We start from the raw sequence: 18,938 nt of genomic DNA, 5'->3' as shown, positions 1-18,938 counted from the left end.
ATGAAGCCCTGTTGTTAAATTCAGGACTACCAACCTTTCTCTCTGCTCCGCTCACATTTACTCTGCCACTCTCTTTCTCTCTTCTACTTCCTCGAACACTCACTCACTGGCACTCACTATTTATATATATATATATATATAATCCTTGGGGAGGATCCCCCAGATCCCCCTACTGGGGTCTAAGGCGCCACAATGTCCTCATATCCCAATACCTTGTAGTAAGCTCTAAGCTCTATCGATTTTTATTGTAATATCAATTCTAATAATCAGGTCTCTTCTTGATAACTGTGTTACACACTGGCATGCTAAATAAAAAACATGTTACCAAAATGGCCACAGCCAGCCGTGGTTTATTATTAACTGTAGCAGACACATTCTTTCCTCTGCACGTAAGGAGTGACACACAAGGCAGACATTTTTATACTAAAAAGATTCAGACTAAATCATTTTAATACATTTTGCACACAATGAAGACTGATTTTGTCACTTACAATGAGAGTGCATAGTATTTTAATGGTCAGTATGAAGAGAATTAATTATTACAGCAGGAAAGGATTTCAGACGGACATAAAAGTTGTTAATTAACCCAGAAAAAGGAGACACCGAACTAATAACGAGTGTCCATTGTTTGACCTTTTTAATAGCGTTTGGGTCAGTGCCAGAACTGCTTCTTATTTTTCTTATGGCTGGCACGAATAAGCCCAACCCCGTGCTACTGGGTTAGTCATTCCGAAAGTGAAAGTATGAGCTGGGACAACCGCTGAAGGGGTCGGCGTCCACGCTTCAGTTGAACGATTCAACCGTCAAGAGAGGTTCTGGAGTTGTTGTCAAGGAGCCTGTACGGTGAGTTTGGCACTACATTATTGTTATGTCGGCAGTTCACTGGAGGCTATGTGTTGCGACATATGGTGGGTAGTTACACGCTAAGTTGGGTGTGAGGCGATCGACGTAGAAATAAATGCTGTCGGTAAGTTAACCTTCATGTAGGCTATTTATTGTTTAATGTCCGTTTTACTGTGTCACATGTTTCATTTTTTAAGTTACTGAAATGACAGTAGAAGACGGCTACGTGTCTTTGATTAGAATCAGTATGTTGTTTTTCTTCCGATCAGTCCATGGCGGACTTTGTTCAGAGTGTGGCGCTGTGCGCAGCTCCAGGTGTACTGGAATATCATCATCATCGCCTCTTATTCACTTGAATTGCATTTAAAATATGAAGTAAACGTTTCAATGCGGAATTGTTTTTCTTCTTTTTTACTTATGAATCAAATAAGAACGAAACAAAATGTCGCGTTACTTTGTTGCATGTGTGCATGCACGCTCATCACATGCACTAAAACAACGTGTGTGGCTTTGCCCTGGGTATAAACATGATCATACGACAGGGTGTACTTTGTCAAATTGCTGGTTGGTGTATGATATGTTGCGCTGAGCACTGACTTCCCTGCACAGAAATAAGGGACATTTTGAAATGAGGAAGGACTGCTGTACCAACAATGTTCTCTTTTCCACGTCACATTCAAAGTCTGCATGCAAATTAAATGTCATGTCCTGTTTAGAAGGCTAGCTACTAGTGCTGGTATATTTTCTTTCGCAATAAAATCCGTTTTAATGCAATACATCTACTAACAGTTACAACAAAACAGATGTTGGCATTTTTTTCTCATCAAAATTTTTGCATCAAAATGTAAATGCAAGTGCTAGTAAAAGTTAGAATCTCGGACACTGTGTTTTGCAGGCGTTAGATATAGGAACAAAATTGACATAATGTATATTAAAATAAATGGCAAGCATGTAATCTAAGCACCTTTTGTGTGGTCACATGGGTTTACCCCCCACTGTGATGACAATCCTTTCTAAATGGAGGACAGCAAAATAAAAGTGCAAATACATTGCACAAGCAATGTGCAAATTTAGCCATTCTATGTGTTGTGACTATCCATACTTTCAATGATCTAACTTTAGTCACTTGCACAGGTGTGCATGAATGGTCTTATCTTTGGGAAATGTTCCTGTTTATTTATTTATAAGTGTTTATTACCATTTTGATGAGATGAAAATGATGATAAATCCAATACTGTTGTGGTGCTCTTGCGGTGCATGATACGGTTTCATAAGAATTTATAAACTGTGAGTTCCCTCCGCCTATGTGACCTATAAACGTCTGGTCTCATCATGTGACCAATTACCCTTTAGTGGTAATAGTGAATCAGTCCATCAGTGTTTACACAAAGTATTCACAACATATAACAACATTAAACACATGCTAAATGCTCCGACAGCATGTACCGGTAATGCTAACAACCACTCTTGTTTAAGAAAGAAACTGGCTCTTAATTCAAACTCCATCACAAACTGCCTAAAAAGTTTTTGTCTTTTTATGTGTTAAAAAAAAGAATACGAGCAAATGTATAGTTCATTTGTTTTAAACTGTATAATAGAAGAGATGCTGTAGCTACAGTGTTTTTTTAAACCTACCCCTAGAACAGAGCGTGTGGATCTTGGGGATATCAAATTGATAGAGCTGTCCCGGAAGAGGGGCTGTCAGGATGTTCACACTCTTATAGTGTCCAGACAGGAAGTGCACACACAGGCCACAAGGGCCGTGTTATCCATCTTAGGGAAAGGAAATAGAGTCATGACAGAACACCTCCAGGGGAATCAACTGAGTTTAAGACAGAGCAGTTTAAACCTCAACCATCAGGTGCTGTGGCCTGTCTCAACATGCAGGTGTGTATCTAAGATGGATGGACCTGCAGTCTCAGTAGGTGCTTGATAAAGGATGTGCTGTATGTTCAGTGTGCTGCAAGCAGGATGAATTTATAAATCTTGGCGTGGTTGATTGTGGAGTGCAGATGTTTCAAACCAGAATCCGCCACCACACAGCTGCAGTGATTAGATTATCCAATTGAGAAAACAAGTTATTTGACTTTGTGACATCTGGCTTACTTTAAACTGTGTGGTAATGAAAAATTTCCCTCCAAACACAGTCAGTTCCTGCCCTTCTGTGTTGGAGAAATAGGGACCATTTATTATAAACGCTTGTTTTCAGTTTCTACAATGTGGCTCAAGATGCCTCTAAAACCACAATTTATGTTGTCATGAGCAAGATCAAGGCAAAATGTAGGAGACCACACGTGAATGGAGTCCAAATAAAGGAACTAAAATAAAAGAAAAACATTTTTTATGCAAGAGCAGAGAAACAAAGTGAGAGGTCAGGGGACCTGGATTGTCCTCAGCTCTTCGTGCAGAGGAAATCCTCGCTATTTGGCAGCCGTTAAACTCTGTGAACATTCATGAAAAAAAATCTCTCAAGTGGACTTTCTCTTTCGGTATGACCCCTTGTCTTTTCAATGTGCAGTTTTTGTGTTAGGAAAATACAAACACGTTTGTTGTTAGAGGACAGCCGGTCAAACAGGTCGCTGAAGCAGCCTCGGTCTGGTGTTCAAACAACATTTACATTGTGAGTGATTGCTGGAAACAATGAGTAAGATTGCAAACCCATTGACATGTGGCCTCATTACAGACCTCAAGATGAATACATCTTACAAGTTTTTGTGCGGCTTTGTGGTCTGAATCAGCACCTACAATCCCAAACAGTCTTTAGATAATAAATAACCAGAGAATTTATACACCCAGATGCAGATAAGATGTCACTCCCGCCACTCTTCCAAGACAGGTGACCTCATGTCTTAACTGATGATCAGACTTTTATTTTGCTTTATAAATGCTTAAGTATTGCAGACTAGGCTATAATAAGCTGCAGGATATGTGAACATTTTCTAATGGTCTGATACTTCTGTTTCTGTTCCCATGAAAATAAAAAAATGTTGTTTTCTCTGGAGACCATTCGTCCGTTTGCTCTCTGCTCAGACAATGATGTTTCTTGGCTAATGAATGTATTTTGCAGCTTAAAAAAAGGACATCTCAACGTCTCTCTGGTCCAGCTCTAGCTTCTAGCCTTGGAACACACATATTCAGAATTGACCTCATTTGTAACATAGGCAGATCTGCTTCTTAAGAAATCAACTTGATGATTAAATGTTTGATTGTCAGCAACAATGAATAACAGATGTAAGAACTCTGCGTCAGAAAATAACACAACAGTTGATTTGAGTAAGTTCCTGTGCCTTGTCTGCCAGGTTAGGGTAACTCACACTCTCCTGAACAACAGGACACATACGGCAGGGTATCTATCTACATGGCTTTCACCCTCAAGGCATGGAATAGTCAAGTTACAAAACAAGTAAAGCAAAAGGGAAAACTGAAAGCGAGAGATGAGATTATGAGAATCTGTCAGTGCAGGAGTTCAAAAGGAAATGAAAAGGGATCAAAATGGTCGGCTGTCTAGAAAATCTAATCTGCACAGTTCAGACCAGTTCGCCGATTTTCAACCTCAGTCCTATCATGCTATCATGGGGAGCTAATGCCATTATGGTAGGAAAGAATGGAATTTCGCTCTGCGCCTTTGGAGGACCCTATCCGCTTCTCCAGTGGGTCCTGGAAAACCTCCACCAGATGCCAGGGAGCTTGCCGGCTGCCACCCAATGTCATGTCTCGTTCAAAATCGTCAGGTTTGAAAGTCCCAAAGTTTTTTTTAGACGATCCACCAATTGCCTGCAGCGAAACAGTAATATTTCACTCCAGCATCTCTCGCTGGGCTGTTCCTTTTAGAGGGAGGGGCGCAATGCATGCTGGGTGTTGTAGGAATGCAGAATGGGCAAAACCACAAGCTGTTTGTACAACTTTCTCCACAGCTATGGCGCCAATTTCAAATATTATTGCTTCTATCGATTACAGAGAACACCAGCTTTGACTGACAGTGGCTTTTTCCAGGGGAGAACTGCTCCTTTAAGTAAACTAAGATTAAAACACACACAACCACTGTTAGTGCACATTTTAAAAATGAGTGATACATCGAGGGCATCTAGGAATTGTAAGTGTCACTGTGTTTTTAAAAGATTGAATTAAAATTTCACCTTGAGAATTTGGATCTCCTCCTTTGCAGACCCGGTTTTCAGTTTTCCCCCTTCGTGTAGAACAGGCCGGGTCATTATGAAGCCGGATTATGAGCTGTTCTTTGTCCACTCGCTAATGAGGGTCAGTGGTCCAGAGAAAAAAGGTGCTTTCAAACAGACCAGCCAAACAAACTCTCATAAAGAATGTACTTTGCTCGGTTTCACTGCTCAGCCGAGTATAACTACTCAGTTAATAATAATGTGTGAAGAAGCTCCTGGGGGTTAGTGTTTTGTTGTTATGGTGTCGGAGGAGGTGGTCTCAGACTCATATGAGAGGTCTGGCCTACACTATATCATTGTGGGAAACTTTTCAGGGGCACAAGGGTCTGTTTTTTTTTATATCACTTTCTTTACTGAAGCAAACAAACCATTCACCTGCATCTTGTGTTTCTTTTTTCCAACAAGTAGAGATCTGTAACTGCACAGGAAATGCACAAGTAATTGTTCCCTGACAAAGATGCAAAAACAAGATAAGTCAGTCATTTTTACAAGGAGCAGATGAAGGAGCCTCCTGCGGACTGATGACTCCACCTACAGTCATCAAAGGGGTTCAAGTTATGAGTTCCATCTGCACTCCCTTATTTTAGTGACGAGCTTTATAAAACCACCAGATTCGTGGGAACTGGTTACATCTGTAATCTTGTGCAATCAGCACCAGACAGTATCTTGCGCAGTAAGGTTCTTAGTTTTTGTTTCCTGAACACCAACTTCTTGTAAATATGTCCGACTTTATATCTTACATTCAATGTCTCATGTGATTGAGCAGAATCCATCCATCCATCATCTATACCGCTTATCCCTTTCAGGGTCGCAGGAGGGCTGGGAGGCGGGTTACACCCTGGACTGATCGCCAGTCAATCACAGGGCTGACACGCAGAGACAAACAACCTTTCAAGCGCAAGTTAACATATACGGACCATTTTAGACTCCCCAATGAACCTTACGAGCATGTCTTTGGACTGTGGGAGGAAGCCGGAGTACGTATGTAGACTCCACACTGAAGGGACCCCTATGTCCGAACCGGGATTCGAACCAGGAACCTTCTAGCTGTGAGGCAACAGAGCTAACCACTACACCACTGTGCAGCCTTTAGCAGAATCATGTCTGTTAAAATACAACTTTGGCTGTAAGATTTTATGGTGTTGTGCCCAGAGATTTCTTTAAGAGAAGGATCATGTGGTTGCCAGTTTATATAAGAAAAGTATCAATACACAGTGGCGAAGAGAAACACTGAACTCTAATGCATTATATTAGCTTGTTGGTACAAGGTCGTGTGTCGTGGTGCACCTCCAACTACAGAAACACCGAATGTGCCTTTGATGCAAATGCATGGGGAACTTTATTGTCCTGCATGAGAGAAAACGTGTTTGTTACAATTTAACCTCATTTCATTTCAGGTAAAGGAACATGGCCTCCAATGTCATCCTGTGCCTTATGTTGACTGTCAACTTGATCGCTGCAGGATATGCGAAAGGAAGTTGTAAGTTCTACAACAGTGTCAGAGTATGAATCATGCAACACTGTTTATCATTACCCTTTCTAAAAACACAATTTTTTCTTTGCAGCTTTTGTGGAAGTGCAGTGCAAGGCAGAAACTGTCGGACTGAATGACCAACAGTCACTGCTTGACTGTGTAATCCACCACACGGAAGACGTACAAGATCCGACAATCCGGGTGGTAACATGGAGTAAAGTGGGGGTTGATGAGCCCATTCTGTTTTTTAACAGAGGTGCATTTGATCCGTCGCCTGGTTATGCGTTTGCTGAGCCGTCCTGGAACAACAAGAACCTGAACGTATCCCTGCTCATCCACAAAACTTCTGTGAAGGACGAGGGAGTTTATACATGCTATGTGAATACAGACTGTGGTTCTGTCAACGGTTATACCAGCCTTGAAGTCACAGGTGAGAGCTTTAATTCACGGTTGACCGCTGAAACATTTTCACAACTGTGAGTCAAAACCTCCGGCCCCGACAAACTCATTTAAAGCTATGAGCGTGAGTAGAGATGATTCTGTTTGTGTAAACACTGATAAAGTGTAGTTACACACACAAAAGAGACTTGGGGAGGGATTTAGTCGTGGCATTGATGTAACGAAGATTGTGTAGAGAACAAGGGACTTTCCTTACCCATCAGACTGGTATTTCTCTTCAGCCGAGTCTTTTTTACTTTCTGTTTCATTGTGACAAATAATCTCATCCAGAACTACGTGCTGTTGTGACCCCTGCCTCATGATCAAATATCATTTCATTGAATAATATAATGACCCTTTATTAGTGTTATTTAATTAACGTCAAGGTGCGAAGTTCAGTCAATGATAATGTTTACTTTCCATTTTGCTCTTTGCAGCCAAATACAACAAGCCAACTATTAAGCCTGACCATGAGGGCATTAATCTAAGTACACTGACGTGCGAGGCCACTGGCGGCTACCCAGAAGGCCAACTACGCTGGTTTGATAAGGACAACAAGGAGTGGATAAAGAACCCTGAGATGGACATCAAGAAGACTGAAAGTGGTCTGTTTAGCCTCTCGAGCACGATGACTTTACAAAAAGGGTCAATTTTCTCCCAATACACCTGCAGAGTGTTCAATGCCAAAGGAGAAAAAGAGGATGAGGCCACATTTGAAGTAAAGGAACAACTAGCCTGGGAAGGTATATATAGTCGAGCACCACACGTGATACATTCTGTCTTGCTTCACAACACAAATGTCACACTGTTAATTGTAGCTACCCGTACCTGCGAGTCGTGGCATAATTTGACGCAACACGGATGTCACCGCTGTTACATAAACACACCTTCTTTAGGATTGCTCAACTTCGAGGAACTTGAACCTGGTGCGTCATAAAAGGTGTAAAGTCAGTGTGATTTCTCAGAAGCGCTACATGGATGTAGAAACTTCATAATGTGAAGAAATGATTTAGGCCCACAATATAATCTTAGAATTAAACACTTAAGAATGATCCTAGGTGTGCTCGCAAGTCAGCAACGGAGGAAACAGCTTGTCAGGGTGTGTCTTTAAAGCAAACAGCGCTGGCCATTATATCTGATGAGAAAAAAAGCGGACCTCCAGCATGTGTTTGTGTGTCTTACAGTGTTTGCGGACTCACAGAAAGTCCGTAGAAAGGGCTCCGAAAGTCTGCGAGAGAGCCCTCATGCGCTGAACGATTTGACAGTGGGACAGCCCCTAAGGCCTCGCAGACTTAGCGGGAACGCGCCTCAAAGTGCGCGAGTCCGTGAGTGTGGACATCCAGATTGGGCCAAAAGCAGGAAGCGAAAGCAACACGAGGAGAGTGAATGACAACATCAAACAGGATATAACACTAAACAACTAAATATGGAACTAAACAAGAATCGTACATGACACTCTTAATGTTGAAGCAAAGTACCCAACAATTATTCCACGATAGTGATTCGCTTTTGCTTGAAAACACTCTCTAGATCAAAATTCTCAAAATAAAACATTCTTACTGTCATTACATCTGTTTATTTTGCTAAATGCAGATGCAGCTAACCGACAGTCAGTCCTCCCTTGTCCTACCAACGCCTCAGTTGTAGGAGAAGGTGAGAAGAATTTTGTTGTAGTAGACGGCTGGTTGTACCCTGAACAATTCAAGGTGCTAATGATGGAAATGTAGGGTAAAAATGGAACGTTCCCCTCCTTCTAGATCGTTCAACACCTAACTGACTTTGTGACTCTTTTAAGTGGTTTAACTATATGTGTGATTACATGTGACAAATACACTTGATTTCTCTCACAAGTCCTTTATTTTTAACCCAAAGGGAGATTTTCCCGGACTAGATAAGCACAGAGAGATAGAAGACACTTCTTGGCAGGTCAGACGGACTGTGTAAACATTGTAAGAAGCTGAAGTTTCTTTTGAAAGCATTCCGGAAAAGATGGAGGTCTTTGTTGACTGTGGGATAACTTGCTCCCCCACATTTGTTTTTGTTCAGTCTATCTTGTAACAAAAACACAACCCACTGAATACACACAACAAGTCTGATCCAGTTTTCCCTCACAGCTGAGGTAGTGCGGGTCCTGACAGTACCGGGTAATGCTTCCTGTGTTGTGTGGCCATATCTTTTGAGCCACTTTTTATTCTCTTTGATGTAAAAACTCATGAAATGGTTCTCTTTGAAGCTTTGCAGTCGCCGTAGCTGTGCTGTATGGAAAGTTCCCACCGCTGCTGTGTTTACAAAAGGGTCAGTTATTATGTGCTGATTTGTGTCTGTTGTTCAGTCGTCTGTGAGGCTGCTGCAACCCCAGCGCTGCCTGCAGTCTTGTTTACTTTCTATTTCATTTGCGAGGGTGTTGCTTTAGTTACCCAACTGATTATCCAAATCCTGCAGACCCCTCTGGGAGAGAAAGAGAAAGTGAATGTATGAAGCTATAGGAATGATGGGGACTTTCCCACCCGTGCGTGCCAACCAAGTTTTAGCTGGCACTTTCATCTTCACTCTTTTTAGATTTTGATTTAAAGTGTTAAAGCCTCTTCTTCTGTTTGACTCTTTCAGGACCAAAGCAGGATCCAGCCAACAAATCCATTGGAACAGCCTCCAAAATAGTCGCTCCTGTGGTGGTCATCGGCTCTCTGATCGTAGGGCTGCTGATTGTGCTGTTAGTGCGAAGAAGACGATCTCAGCGTGAGTACCATTAAATACACATGTAAGAGTGTTATATGTGTAGTGCTTTGGGGAATGTTCAATTGATTTAACTAACGGACCCCTGAGGCCTGCAGTTTACAATATACTTTTACTCCAAATGAGGTGTGTTGGATTTTTTTGTCATCCATTGTGCAAGTGCATTGGCATGAGATCTTTAATATAAACAGGATTGTGCTAGAATTTCTTTTTTTAGACTGATATCTGATTATCTGCATTGTCACGTTTGCTGTGATATCATCAGTAGCTGTAAAGGAAATAGAGACAATAGATGAAGGTTTTATACTTAGACAATCTAAGGTGGAAAAACCTGACCCATACCTGGCAAGCAGCCACGTTGTTCACGCTGGGAAAGTACTGTCTCTTTTGTTGCTCGAGTGTTGTAGCTTCTGCAAACATGTCATTAGTCAGGCCACCGATGTTTATTGTTTCTGTGTGGAGCCATTTTCACATGCTGTCCCAAGGAAGATAAAGAACAAAGTATGTCATCAGCAGAGTGAGAACACTGACACTGTTTTAGAAAAGGTTCACAAGGACTGGGGAAGTAATCTGAAGTAGATATCTGCAGTGAGTGAGTGTCCACTGTCATTTTCATTCATTCATCATTTTCTTGACAGAAGCCCGGAGGCACTCCACAGCACCCCTTATGAGTACGTCTAACTTTGGATAAACTAAAGCTCCTCACTTTTCCTCCTGGGCTAATGTTGAATGTGGCTTTAGAGGTTTTAAATAAAGGTTCTATCTTTTGATTTATAAAGCTGCCTGATACTCTTCAAATCTGCTCCACACCTGCTGACAGATTAATACAATTAACACAATTAACGTAGATAAACCTTGCTTCATTTGTATGCCATCGCACCAGCAACAGTCGCAGCAGGAGGCATTATGTTTTTTAAGGTTGTCCATCCCTCCGTCCCTCCTTTGCATTCTTCAAATTTCAGGAACGCATGGAGATAAACGGCTTCATTTTTGGCACAAACGTCCACGTTCACTCGATGATTAGCTGAGAAGACTTTGGTGTTCAAAGTCCACTGGGATGTTTAAAAAATACATATTAGGCCACAACTCCAGACATTCATACAGTAACTGTGACACAAGTTCAAACAAAAGTCCAAGTGGTGACATTTATTTACCCAAAAGGTCAAAGGTCAACTTAAATGTCATTGAAATGTCATTTTCTGGCCAGTATTTCATTCTTGTGAACACCAGGAATATGTTTAAATTTGGCAGAAACGTCGACTTAGATTTAGGGGGTTAAGTGATCAGAATTTGGCGCCCAAAGGTCAAAGGTCAAGGTCCCTGTAACTTCATGAATGTCCATGTCCCACTCATGCTAATTTGACATTTTGCTCTCTCAGAGAGAGTGATGTCATTCAAGATCTATCTGTGGATCCGTCTCCCCCACACGTATCCTGTTTCCTCTGGTGTTGGTCAAAGGGTCAACACGACCTCATGTTCTTCAGAGTAAAATATGGAGAGAGGGACACAGAGAGAGAAGCTCTCAGATAATATGTATCTCTTTAAAATATTTTGTGTAATGTAGGTCGCCTGGTTGTTTTGTTGTATTCTTGCAAATAATATGCAAACATACCCCCCGCCCCGCATCCAGGCCTCAATTCCACAGTCTTTCTATCTGAAACACACCGTACAAGTGTTGAGTTGGGTGAAAGTGAAATGCAACTTGACGGGTTAACAGAGAAGTACAACCCGAGGCAGTTCTACTTTTTTTTTGCGCTGATGGATATAATTGAACGAGGCAAACAGGGGCCTCCCAGACTGCATGTTTTGAGACTTGTGACTTGTAACCAAATAACTCACCACAAACAGGTTTCCCATCTCATTCCAAGCCTGTTCGAGCATGTTGCTCTCCTGCTGTTTTTTGAACTTCAGTCGGATCACACGCTTATGTGAACGACCAAAATATGTTCCTGTCCCAGCACTGACTTTGTTCTGCTGGCTGGGTTAGGTCTGATTTAAAGACGTCCTGGGATGCACAGTGATGTGTACTAATGATGAAATAGGTTTTTTTATGGCTTGTGGAAAAAAGGCTTGGCTACTAATCACCACTGAATCATATATGACTCTTGTTTGGACGCTCTGGGGATCTGTCTATGCTTGCTTGTTAAATATGATAATAGTTTATGGGCCAGTCACGATAACCCACAATAAAATCTTAAATTTTTTCCAGGTGACCCTCGAGCTGATTACAGACTGGAACCAGAGCTTCAGGAAGGTGAGTCTTCATGGCTGTTTTGTTTTTAAATGCGCTCTTAAAGAAGTTGACTCAGGCATTGACATTAAATCTGTTTTACAGGTGATTATCATTCGGAGAAACCCATTTACAAGGACAGATTGACCTCAGGTAATTATAATTCAAACAATAAGAAGGATTAGTACAAGACAGCATCAAATATCTGAAACTAATCCTCCCACGCTCTCTCTTTCCCTCCCTCTGTCATTCTTTCCCTGAAGGAGAAGCCGTCTGACACGATGCGCCGATTCCTGGCAACTTCTGAAATCCTTGTTTTTGTAACTCCACTCAGTGTCTGTACTTTACCTACTGCAAACAAATACAAACTTTAATCACTGGGATTTAAACTCCAACTAAGTAAGAACGCTAAAATCAAGTGTAAATCTTAATGAAGATATTAAAAGCTTTGATCGCTGACTAGGAGCCAGGGCGGTGTTCAGGTGTTTTGTTACCTTAAAACAAACAGCTCTGGGAACCATTTCAACATCAGGAGGTCTCTGATATGTTTGATTCAATGAATGAGCCAGTGCAGAAACTGTAGCCTTTTGCAACTTAGCCCTCCTTCTTACTTCCTCTTCTCATGATGTGCAAACGGTGAAGTGGAAAATTCTATCAGCAGGATAGGAGCCGTGAGTAATGCATATATTTGTGTGTGTGTGTGTGTGTGTGTGTGTGTGTGTGTGTGTGTGTGTGTGTGTGTGTGTGTGTGTGTGTCTGTCTTCCAGGGAAATAAAACTAAAGAAGATGTTTTACTATATTTTTATTACTGCAAACCAATCCCATAAAAAGACCAAAAGCAGTCCTCACTCCGCCCTGTAGGTAACACTGAATCATTGATTACATTTAATGTTTGATTTCCTGTAATCAATGATAAAAGCCTGTCACAATGTCTGAATTGAATGCAGTGTAGAGCGATGGCAATTTTCTGGGGGAAACACTGGACAACGATGGTAGTCCCTGGAACAGAAAGTTAAATATATCTGTGTTTGAACACGCACGCAGCCCTCTTCTTTGTTGGTTTTTGTCTTTTAATGGGATTTGTAAAAACTGAACAGAATCAGCACTATCCTGTAACGATTAACAATATTTTCATGCCTTTGATATATTTTAAGTTATTTTCTGCTTGGATACAAATGATGAAGTTTGCTGGCCTTACTTTAGGTCGACCCTTGCAAATTTCATATCCTTTTTCTCACCACAGAGAATGTTCACTCCGCATGCGCTTGTCACACTTCCATGTGTCGCATGATCGCCACTTGATCACTATTGCGCAATGTGGCATTCAAAAGCCAAAGAGACGGGTTTTTATTTTCCTGCAACTGTCTTTTGTGAAGCCTGTCTGTGGTTTATGTAACGTTTGGCAGCAGTGTGCAACTTATTTGCCAAATCGACAATTATTACCATCTCAGTCAGGTTTTTAGGTTTCCTTTTCTATCTGGTATCAAATGAGCGTGGGAACGTGACTTTGATCAAATACCTGCCTGCTTACAGACCAGGTCAAAACAATAATCTTGTACTTAAGTGCAGTCTGTGAGGTTCTGAGTCATCCAGGTCATGATATTTTAAGCTTAATCCAAAAGGAAACTTGACTTGGTTGAAGTTTTTGAAGACGTTTCACTTCTCGTTGGAAAGGCTTTCCGACGAGAAGTGAAACGTTTTTGGATTAAGTTTAGAACAATCCTAAATAAGGCTTTACATCGAGGCAAAGGCAGGAGTGTAAAACAAAACAGCTTCTCAACATCCACATGGGTATAATTTTATCTCTTTAACAAAGCACAAGTTAATTATTTACTTGGATGTAGAAAAAAATAATGCAGCTATTCAAATGACCTTTTTTTATGTTTATACCAAAAATGTAAGAGCCACAAAAGTCCTGAACTACGCTTAATAGATGTGCCTGTGTTTTATTTTGTATGAATATGTTTGTAAATCTGTGTGGATTTAGATTCTGTGTGACAGTTTATATATCAGCGTAAAATCACTTTTTCCTCGCTTTGTATTTTTTACTTATTCTGCGATTAACACTGTAAAAACTGTGAACTTTGATTTTTATTTTTAAAGTAAAATAAAACATTTGAATAAAAATTTAAAAAAACACTTACGTGAATTACTTTTGTTTATGATTTCATGTTATATTTTTACAAGCCGCTTCTCTCTTGGTTGGTGGCTGTTTCACACATGTTTTCACGTAGCAGTAGGTTTCTATTTTGTCTTCTTCCTGATAAGCTCGTTTATTGACTGAGCAGCTTATTGACAAAGCAGCTTATCACCACACAATATCTGCTTTATTCTACTCCACAGATAACATTCATGTTTCTTCCTCTTTCTCTTCACTGCCTTCTATTTGAACTTCCACTAAAGGTCTCAAATGAATCCAGTGTTTTTATTCTCTATGGTGATGGAAGTTTCTTAGTGATTATCTGTGATCTTTTTAAGAAATGTTTCTGAACTCATGATCAGACAGCACTTTTGTTTATTTTCTCTATCAGGATACAAGACTTCTCATGATATCAGATCTTTTTACCCTGATTCAATGTCAACATAGCAGGATTTAGATCCTACAAAACAGCCTTCAATCCTGCCATCTATTGGACAAACGGCATTATAACACGTTAGGATGAAAAGTGTAGATCAGTGGTTGCCAACCTAAGAGAGGCTGAGCCCCCCCTTGCCCGCACACACGTACACCAAAACAATACAGTGATTCATTCCAAATCTTTATTAGCAAAAATTAACACCAATCAGCCTCTTTTTTAATAGTTGAACAGACATTTCATTATCAAGTAAGCGCTTTTTTAAATGATTTTATTTAACGTGCAAATCTAATCTTGACAATCTCAGTGCAGACAAAGCCTTGCGCACCCCCAGCGATCTTTGGCGCCCCCCTGAGGTGGGCCCGGACCCCAGGTTGGGAACCACTGGTGTAGATTATCTACACTGATCAGCCATAACATTATGACCACTGACAGGTGAAGTGAGTAACATTGATTACCTCGTTACAGTGGCTGGGGTATGTTCGGCAGCAAGTGAACATTTTGTCCGCAAAGTTTTGTTGGAAGAAGGAAAATGAGTGACTTTGACAAGGACAAAATTGTGAAGGTTAGACGACTGGGTCAGATCATCTCCAAAACTGCAGCTCTCGTGGGGTGTTCCCGGTCTGCAGTGGTCAGGACCGACCAAAGTGGTCCAAGGAAGGAAAACTGGAGAACCAGCTACAGGGTCATGGGCGGCCAATTCTCATGTATACACATGGGGAGTAAAGGCTGGCCCGTGTGGTTGGATCAAACAGAAGAGTTACTGTACAGGCTGTGTAGCCAAAGACCAGGTGCCAGGTGGTCATAATGTAATGGATGATGTGTGAACATGAAGTCAAATTTTATCAGTATAGTTTCTTATTTTAAAATATGTTTTAAACTGACATGTTATGAATCATTTCTTCAGCAGTAGTAGATCAAATAACACTCTCCTTGTTCTCTCCTCACTACCGAAACACATCGGTCTTTCACGCTCTTGTGAGCACAGAGGTTTGGATGCTTTTCCCTGTGTTATACCCCGGTGCTAATGCACTCACACAACATTTGTCCAGCAGATTGCATTTTTTTTTACCAGCACAAGTTGGGAACCTGAAAACTCTCAAATATTTCTTAAATTGAAAGATTTCACTTTGATGTCGGAGAATTCAATTTTGTGTCTGAAATATCTGATCTGAGTTGCATAAAATGATGAACAGAACAGTTTCAGTCAAATGTAAACCAAATGTGCCTTTTTCAACTTAAATAGTGCTTGACAAATTAACTGCCAACTGTTGGTGCAGGTTTTTCAGACCCGGGAAGACCCGCTTATAGATGCCGATTTTCTCTGTTCCCATTGCCAGTGAAGTATACTCCTTTCGGTATCTTTTCTGCTGCGTCACCGTCTGACGTCACAAACGCGCCCACAACAGGGTTAGCACACAGCGAAGATGTTACGGTGGTTAGGTCATTATAGTCTGTTTATTAACCCCAGCACGACATATCTGGAACGATGTTCGAGCGCTGCTCGGACCGAGACGGGCGGAATTTGTAGCTGAGATGACGAGGAGTCGCAGAAGTTACCGACAGAGCATAGCATCGCGCCAGAAAGGGGGAGGAGATTAGCGTGCTGACACGTGTTCCCATCACTCCCGATCGGAGCCGAGGAGCTTATTACCCGGGTCTACTGCAGAGTCATTTGCCCCGGCTCTGAATGCCGATTGTAACTGTTCCCACTCAGCTAAAAAGCCAGGTGTTATAGAGTGTTAGTGGGTGTTTTGACCGGTGGGAAAACGGCTTTAGTTTTACCACATGTACAGAAAAGTCTGCACCCTGATTCAGTTTGACTTTCGTGAAATCAGCCTGAAAATGTTGCTCCCCAAAGTAGTTTAGACTTAGACTTAGACTTAGACTCAACTTTATTGATCCCTTTGGGATGACTCCCTCTGGGAAATTCAGTCTCCAGCAGCTTATACAGTACAATACAATAGGAAAGAATCAGCACACAGAGGGTAAAAAATAAAGATCAAAATATATATATCTATCGATATATATATATATATATAAAAAAAGTACAAAATTAGATAACAAAATATATAAAATATACACTCTTAGAAAATGTACAAGTAAACAGTGGGTAATAGTTCAATTAAACTAAATTAGGTTATTGCACTGTGGTATTAGGTTATTGCACTGTGGTGAGAGATTATTGCACAGTTTAGACGGACTGATCACAAATAAACCTTTAAATGTTCTGCCCTTGGATTCACCTCTCGTATTTATATCTTGTAAAAACACAAACTGAGAGCACAGACAACTTCTTTTCATTCCATCCCTCTCACAGATGCACCTTTACATTTCACCATGAAATATACAGAGCCAAAGTTTTCAGGACTGCAGCGACTTCAGATAGCTGATACTACCAACTATCATCTACATTACAATGTGATCTTTTTGAACAGGTCGTTTTAACTCAATTTCCTGATGAGAACATCTTGTGCAACACACTGTGTGTGTGGTTGCTGTGGGACTTTTTTTTGGCTTCAGATCTGTCAGCAAGAGTTGATGCAGTTAAGGAAGAGAACCTGAAGTTAAAGTCAGAGAACCAGGTCCTGGGTCAGTACATCGAGAACCTCATGTCTGCCTCCAGCGTCTTCTAGACCACCGACAATTAGGAGCAAGCCGAAGTGAGAGTATCTTGTTTTGTCACCTGACATTTTCTGTAACTGTAAGAGCTCCCTTACCTGTGTCCAAACTAACTATTTAATCATGACAAAAGGTAACTGGCTCTGTTACCAGTCCCTCAGGCTCAGAAATAGATACATCTAATGTTAGTCTGGCCCAGGTCTGTTGTGCAGCAGCTTCCTCTCCTCACTTCAGAAGAGGTAGAGTTCACCCTTTAATCACTAACACAAAAACGGAACCAGAATGTGAAGTGATTGAGGGTTATTTGTACCTTGGGTTTCTTCATAATCCTTCCTGTCAAATTAGTATCTGTAAAATACTCCATTACCCTGTTTCACCTGCTTGTTTTTCAGTTTGAAGACTATCCTAATTTTCTGTTTTCCTAACCTTCTGACAGTGCCTCGGTCTCAAACTGTCCTGTAAGGGGGCAAAAGCAACCCATAAAATATTACAAATACTGTTTGACCACCATCATTACTTTCAACTTTGGTTTATGTTATTTATTTATTTTCATAAAGTATTTTCTAAGTCAGCTGGATGTGAGTTTTTAGTAGTTCTTCGATGTTATCATGGGCCCTATCATCCACCCGGCGCAAAGGGCCAAAGCGTGCAGCACGAGTGTCATTGCTATCTTCCACCTGGCGCAGTCGACATTTTCACGCCCAGCACCCACGTTGTGTAAATAGCAAGTGATCTTGAGCCACCGTTAGCACCTATGGGTGTGTTGGTTTTACAGTAAAATCACATGAAATTTGTCATAGGTATAGTCAGGGTCATCCTTAACAAGAATCCTTTGAAAGTTTCATGTAACCTATTAACAATCTTTTTAAATTAAAGTTCCTGTGAGGAGTTTTTCACTGGTTATGAAACAGACTAAAATTAATTCTGATGTCTCTATATGACCTACGAAAGCAAACCAGAAACAGTTATGATCTGATTTATGCAGACTTTCCCTTTAATTTCCTCAAAATGGTAGAGTAAAATCACGTTAAATGTATCATAGGTATAGTCAGGGTCGTCATAAAGAAGAATACATTGAAAGTTTCACCTATTGACAATCTATTTGAATTAATATCCAAATATGAGAAAATTTCACATCACATCAAATTTGTATGGTCATTTTTATTATATTGAATTTCATGTAAGGTGCAATATAATGTCGTTTCAAGTGAAAGACAATTATTGCTGAAAAACGAGTGCTTCGTCCTTTTTGGCCTCTCCCACACCCGTACCGTAATTTCATGAATAGACTAGCATCATAACCAAGCGGCAACTGAGGGACGGCTGTCTTGACCACGGCTCACTTGGCTGCAGTGGCTAAATGCCCCGGCATGTTCACCGTTGTGCCCAGAGGCTGTATCGTCGTCAGACTGTAGCGATGGGATCCGACATTGCAATTACCAAGTGTCCTCGAAAGGCACAGAACTGGAAACAGGAGTAAGGCAGTGAGAAGTGAAAATGTTTGAGGGCACCTGGTGGACACATCCTGAATGACAGGTGTGGAGAGTAAAATCCGAATCACGCTGTATGTAGTAGGAGAGCATCCACGTTTTTCTGACATTTTGGTATGAAAGCAATTGAAGTTTAATTGCACAGCTTCACCTGGACCACAGGAGGGCAGCATTGTCTTTTTGCTGTGATATACAGTACACTTCAACTTCTGTATTGTGGACAGCTGAAAGCAGACAGCTTCTAGAAGAATCCCTTAACAGAGTTGAATACAGGGTACTATGAGCCACATGAGCTGATAAGAGAAATCTTATGCATCATTCTGCACTCCACTGCAGAATCAAACTGAACAGCTTACT

The 18,938-nt window shown here is 41.0% G+C and overlaps 1 protein-coding gene across 4 annotated transcripts; it reads left to right on the top strand.

The window, feature by feature from the left end:
• The first annotated feature begins 746 nt into the window (after nt 1-746).
• Nucleotides 747-14,032, top strand: LOC138594922 (CD276 antigen). 4 transcript variants are annotated; one of them, XM_069666200.1, is made up of 10 exons: nt 747-843; nt 6,416-6,498; nt 6,584-6,922; nt 7,368-7,673; nt 8,524-8,583; nt 9,538-9,666; nt 10,302-10,334; nt 11,873-11,917; nt 11,999-12,046; nt 12,157-14,032. In XM_069666200.1, the coding sequence occupies exons 2-10, from the start codon at nt 6,426-6,428 to the stop codon at nt 12,168-12,170; spliced, it is 1,047 nt and encodes a 348-aa protein (XP_069522301.1). In that variant the 5' UTR covers nt 747-843; nt 6,416-6,425; the 3' UTR covers nt 12,171-14,032. The 4 variants fall into 4 exon arrangements, with proteins under 4 accessions (XP_069522301.1, XP_069522305.1, XP_069522304.1 ...); XM_069666202.1 differs by lacking the exon at nt 747-843 and adding an exon at nt 880-967; XM_069666204.1 differs by lacking the exon at nt 8,524-8,583.
• The last annotated feature ends 4,906 nt before the right edge of the window (nt 14,033-18,938 follow it).

Source organism: Semicossyphus pulcher, unplaced genomic scaffold, assembly GCF_022749685.1.
Source record: "Semicossyphus pulcher isolate SPU_LCO1_2020_fin unplaced genomic scaffold, fSemPul1.0.p SCAF_17, whole genome shotgun sequence".
NCBI lineage: Eukaryota > Metazoa > Chordata > Actinopteri > Labriformes > Labridae > Semicossyphus > Semicossyphus pulcher.
Note: the sequence above shows the minus strand (reverse complement) of the source record. Positions and strands in the feature narration are given on the sequence as shown.

Coding starts and splice junctions, on each gene's coding strand:
- LOC138594922 (XM_069666200.1), top strand. CDS start 6,426: ATGGCCTCCAATGTCATCCTGTGCCTTATGTTGACTGTCAACTTGATC. Junction 8,584..9,537: donor CGCCTCAGTTGTAGGAGAAG/GTGAGAAGAATT, acceptor TGACTCTTTCAG/GACCAAAGCAGGATCCAGCC. Junction 10,335..11,872: donor CTCCACAGCACCCCTTATGA/GTACGTCTAACT, acceptor AATTTTTTCCAG/GTGACCCTCGAGCTGATTAC.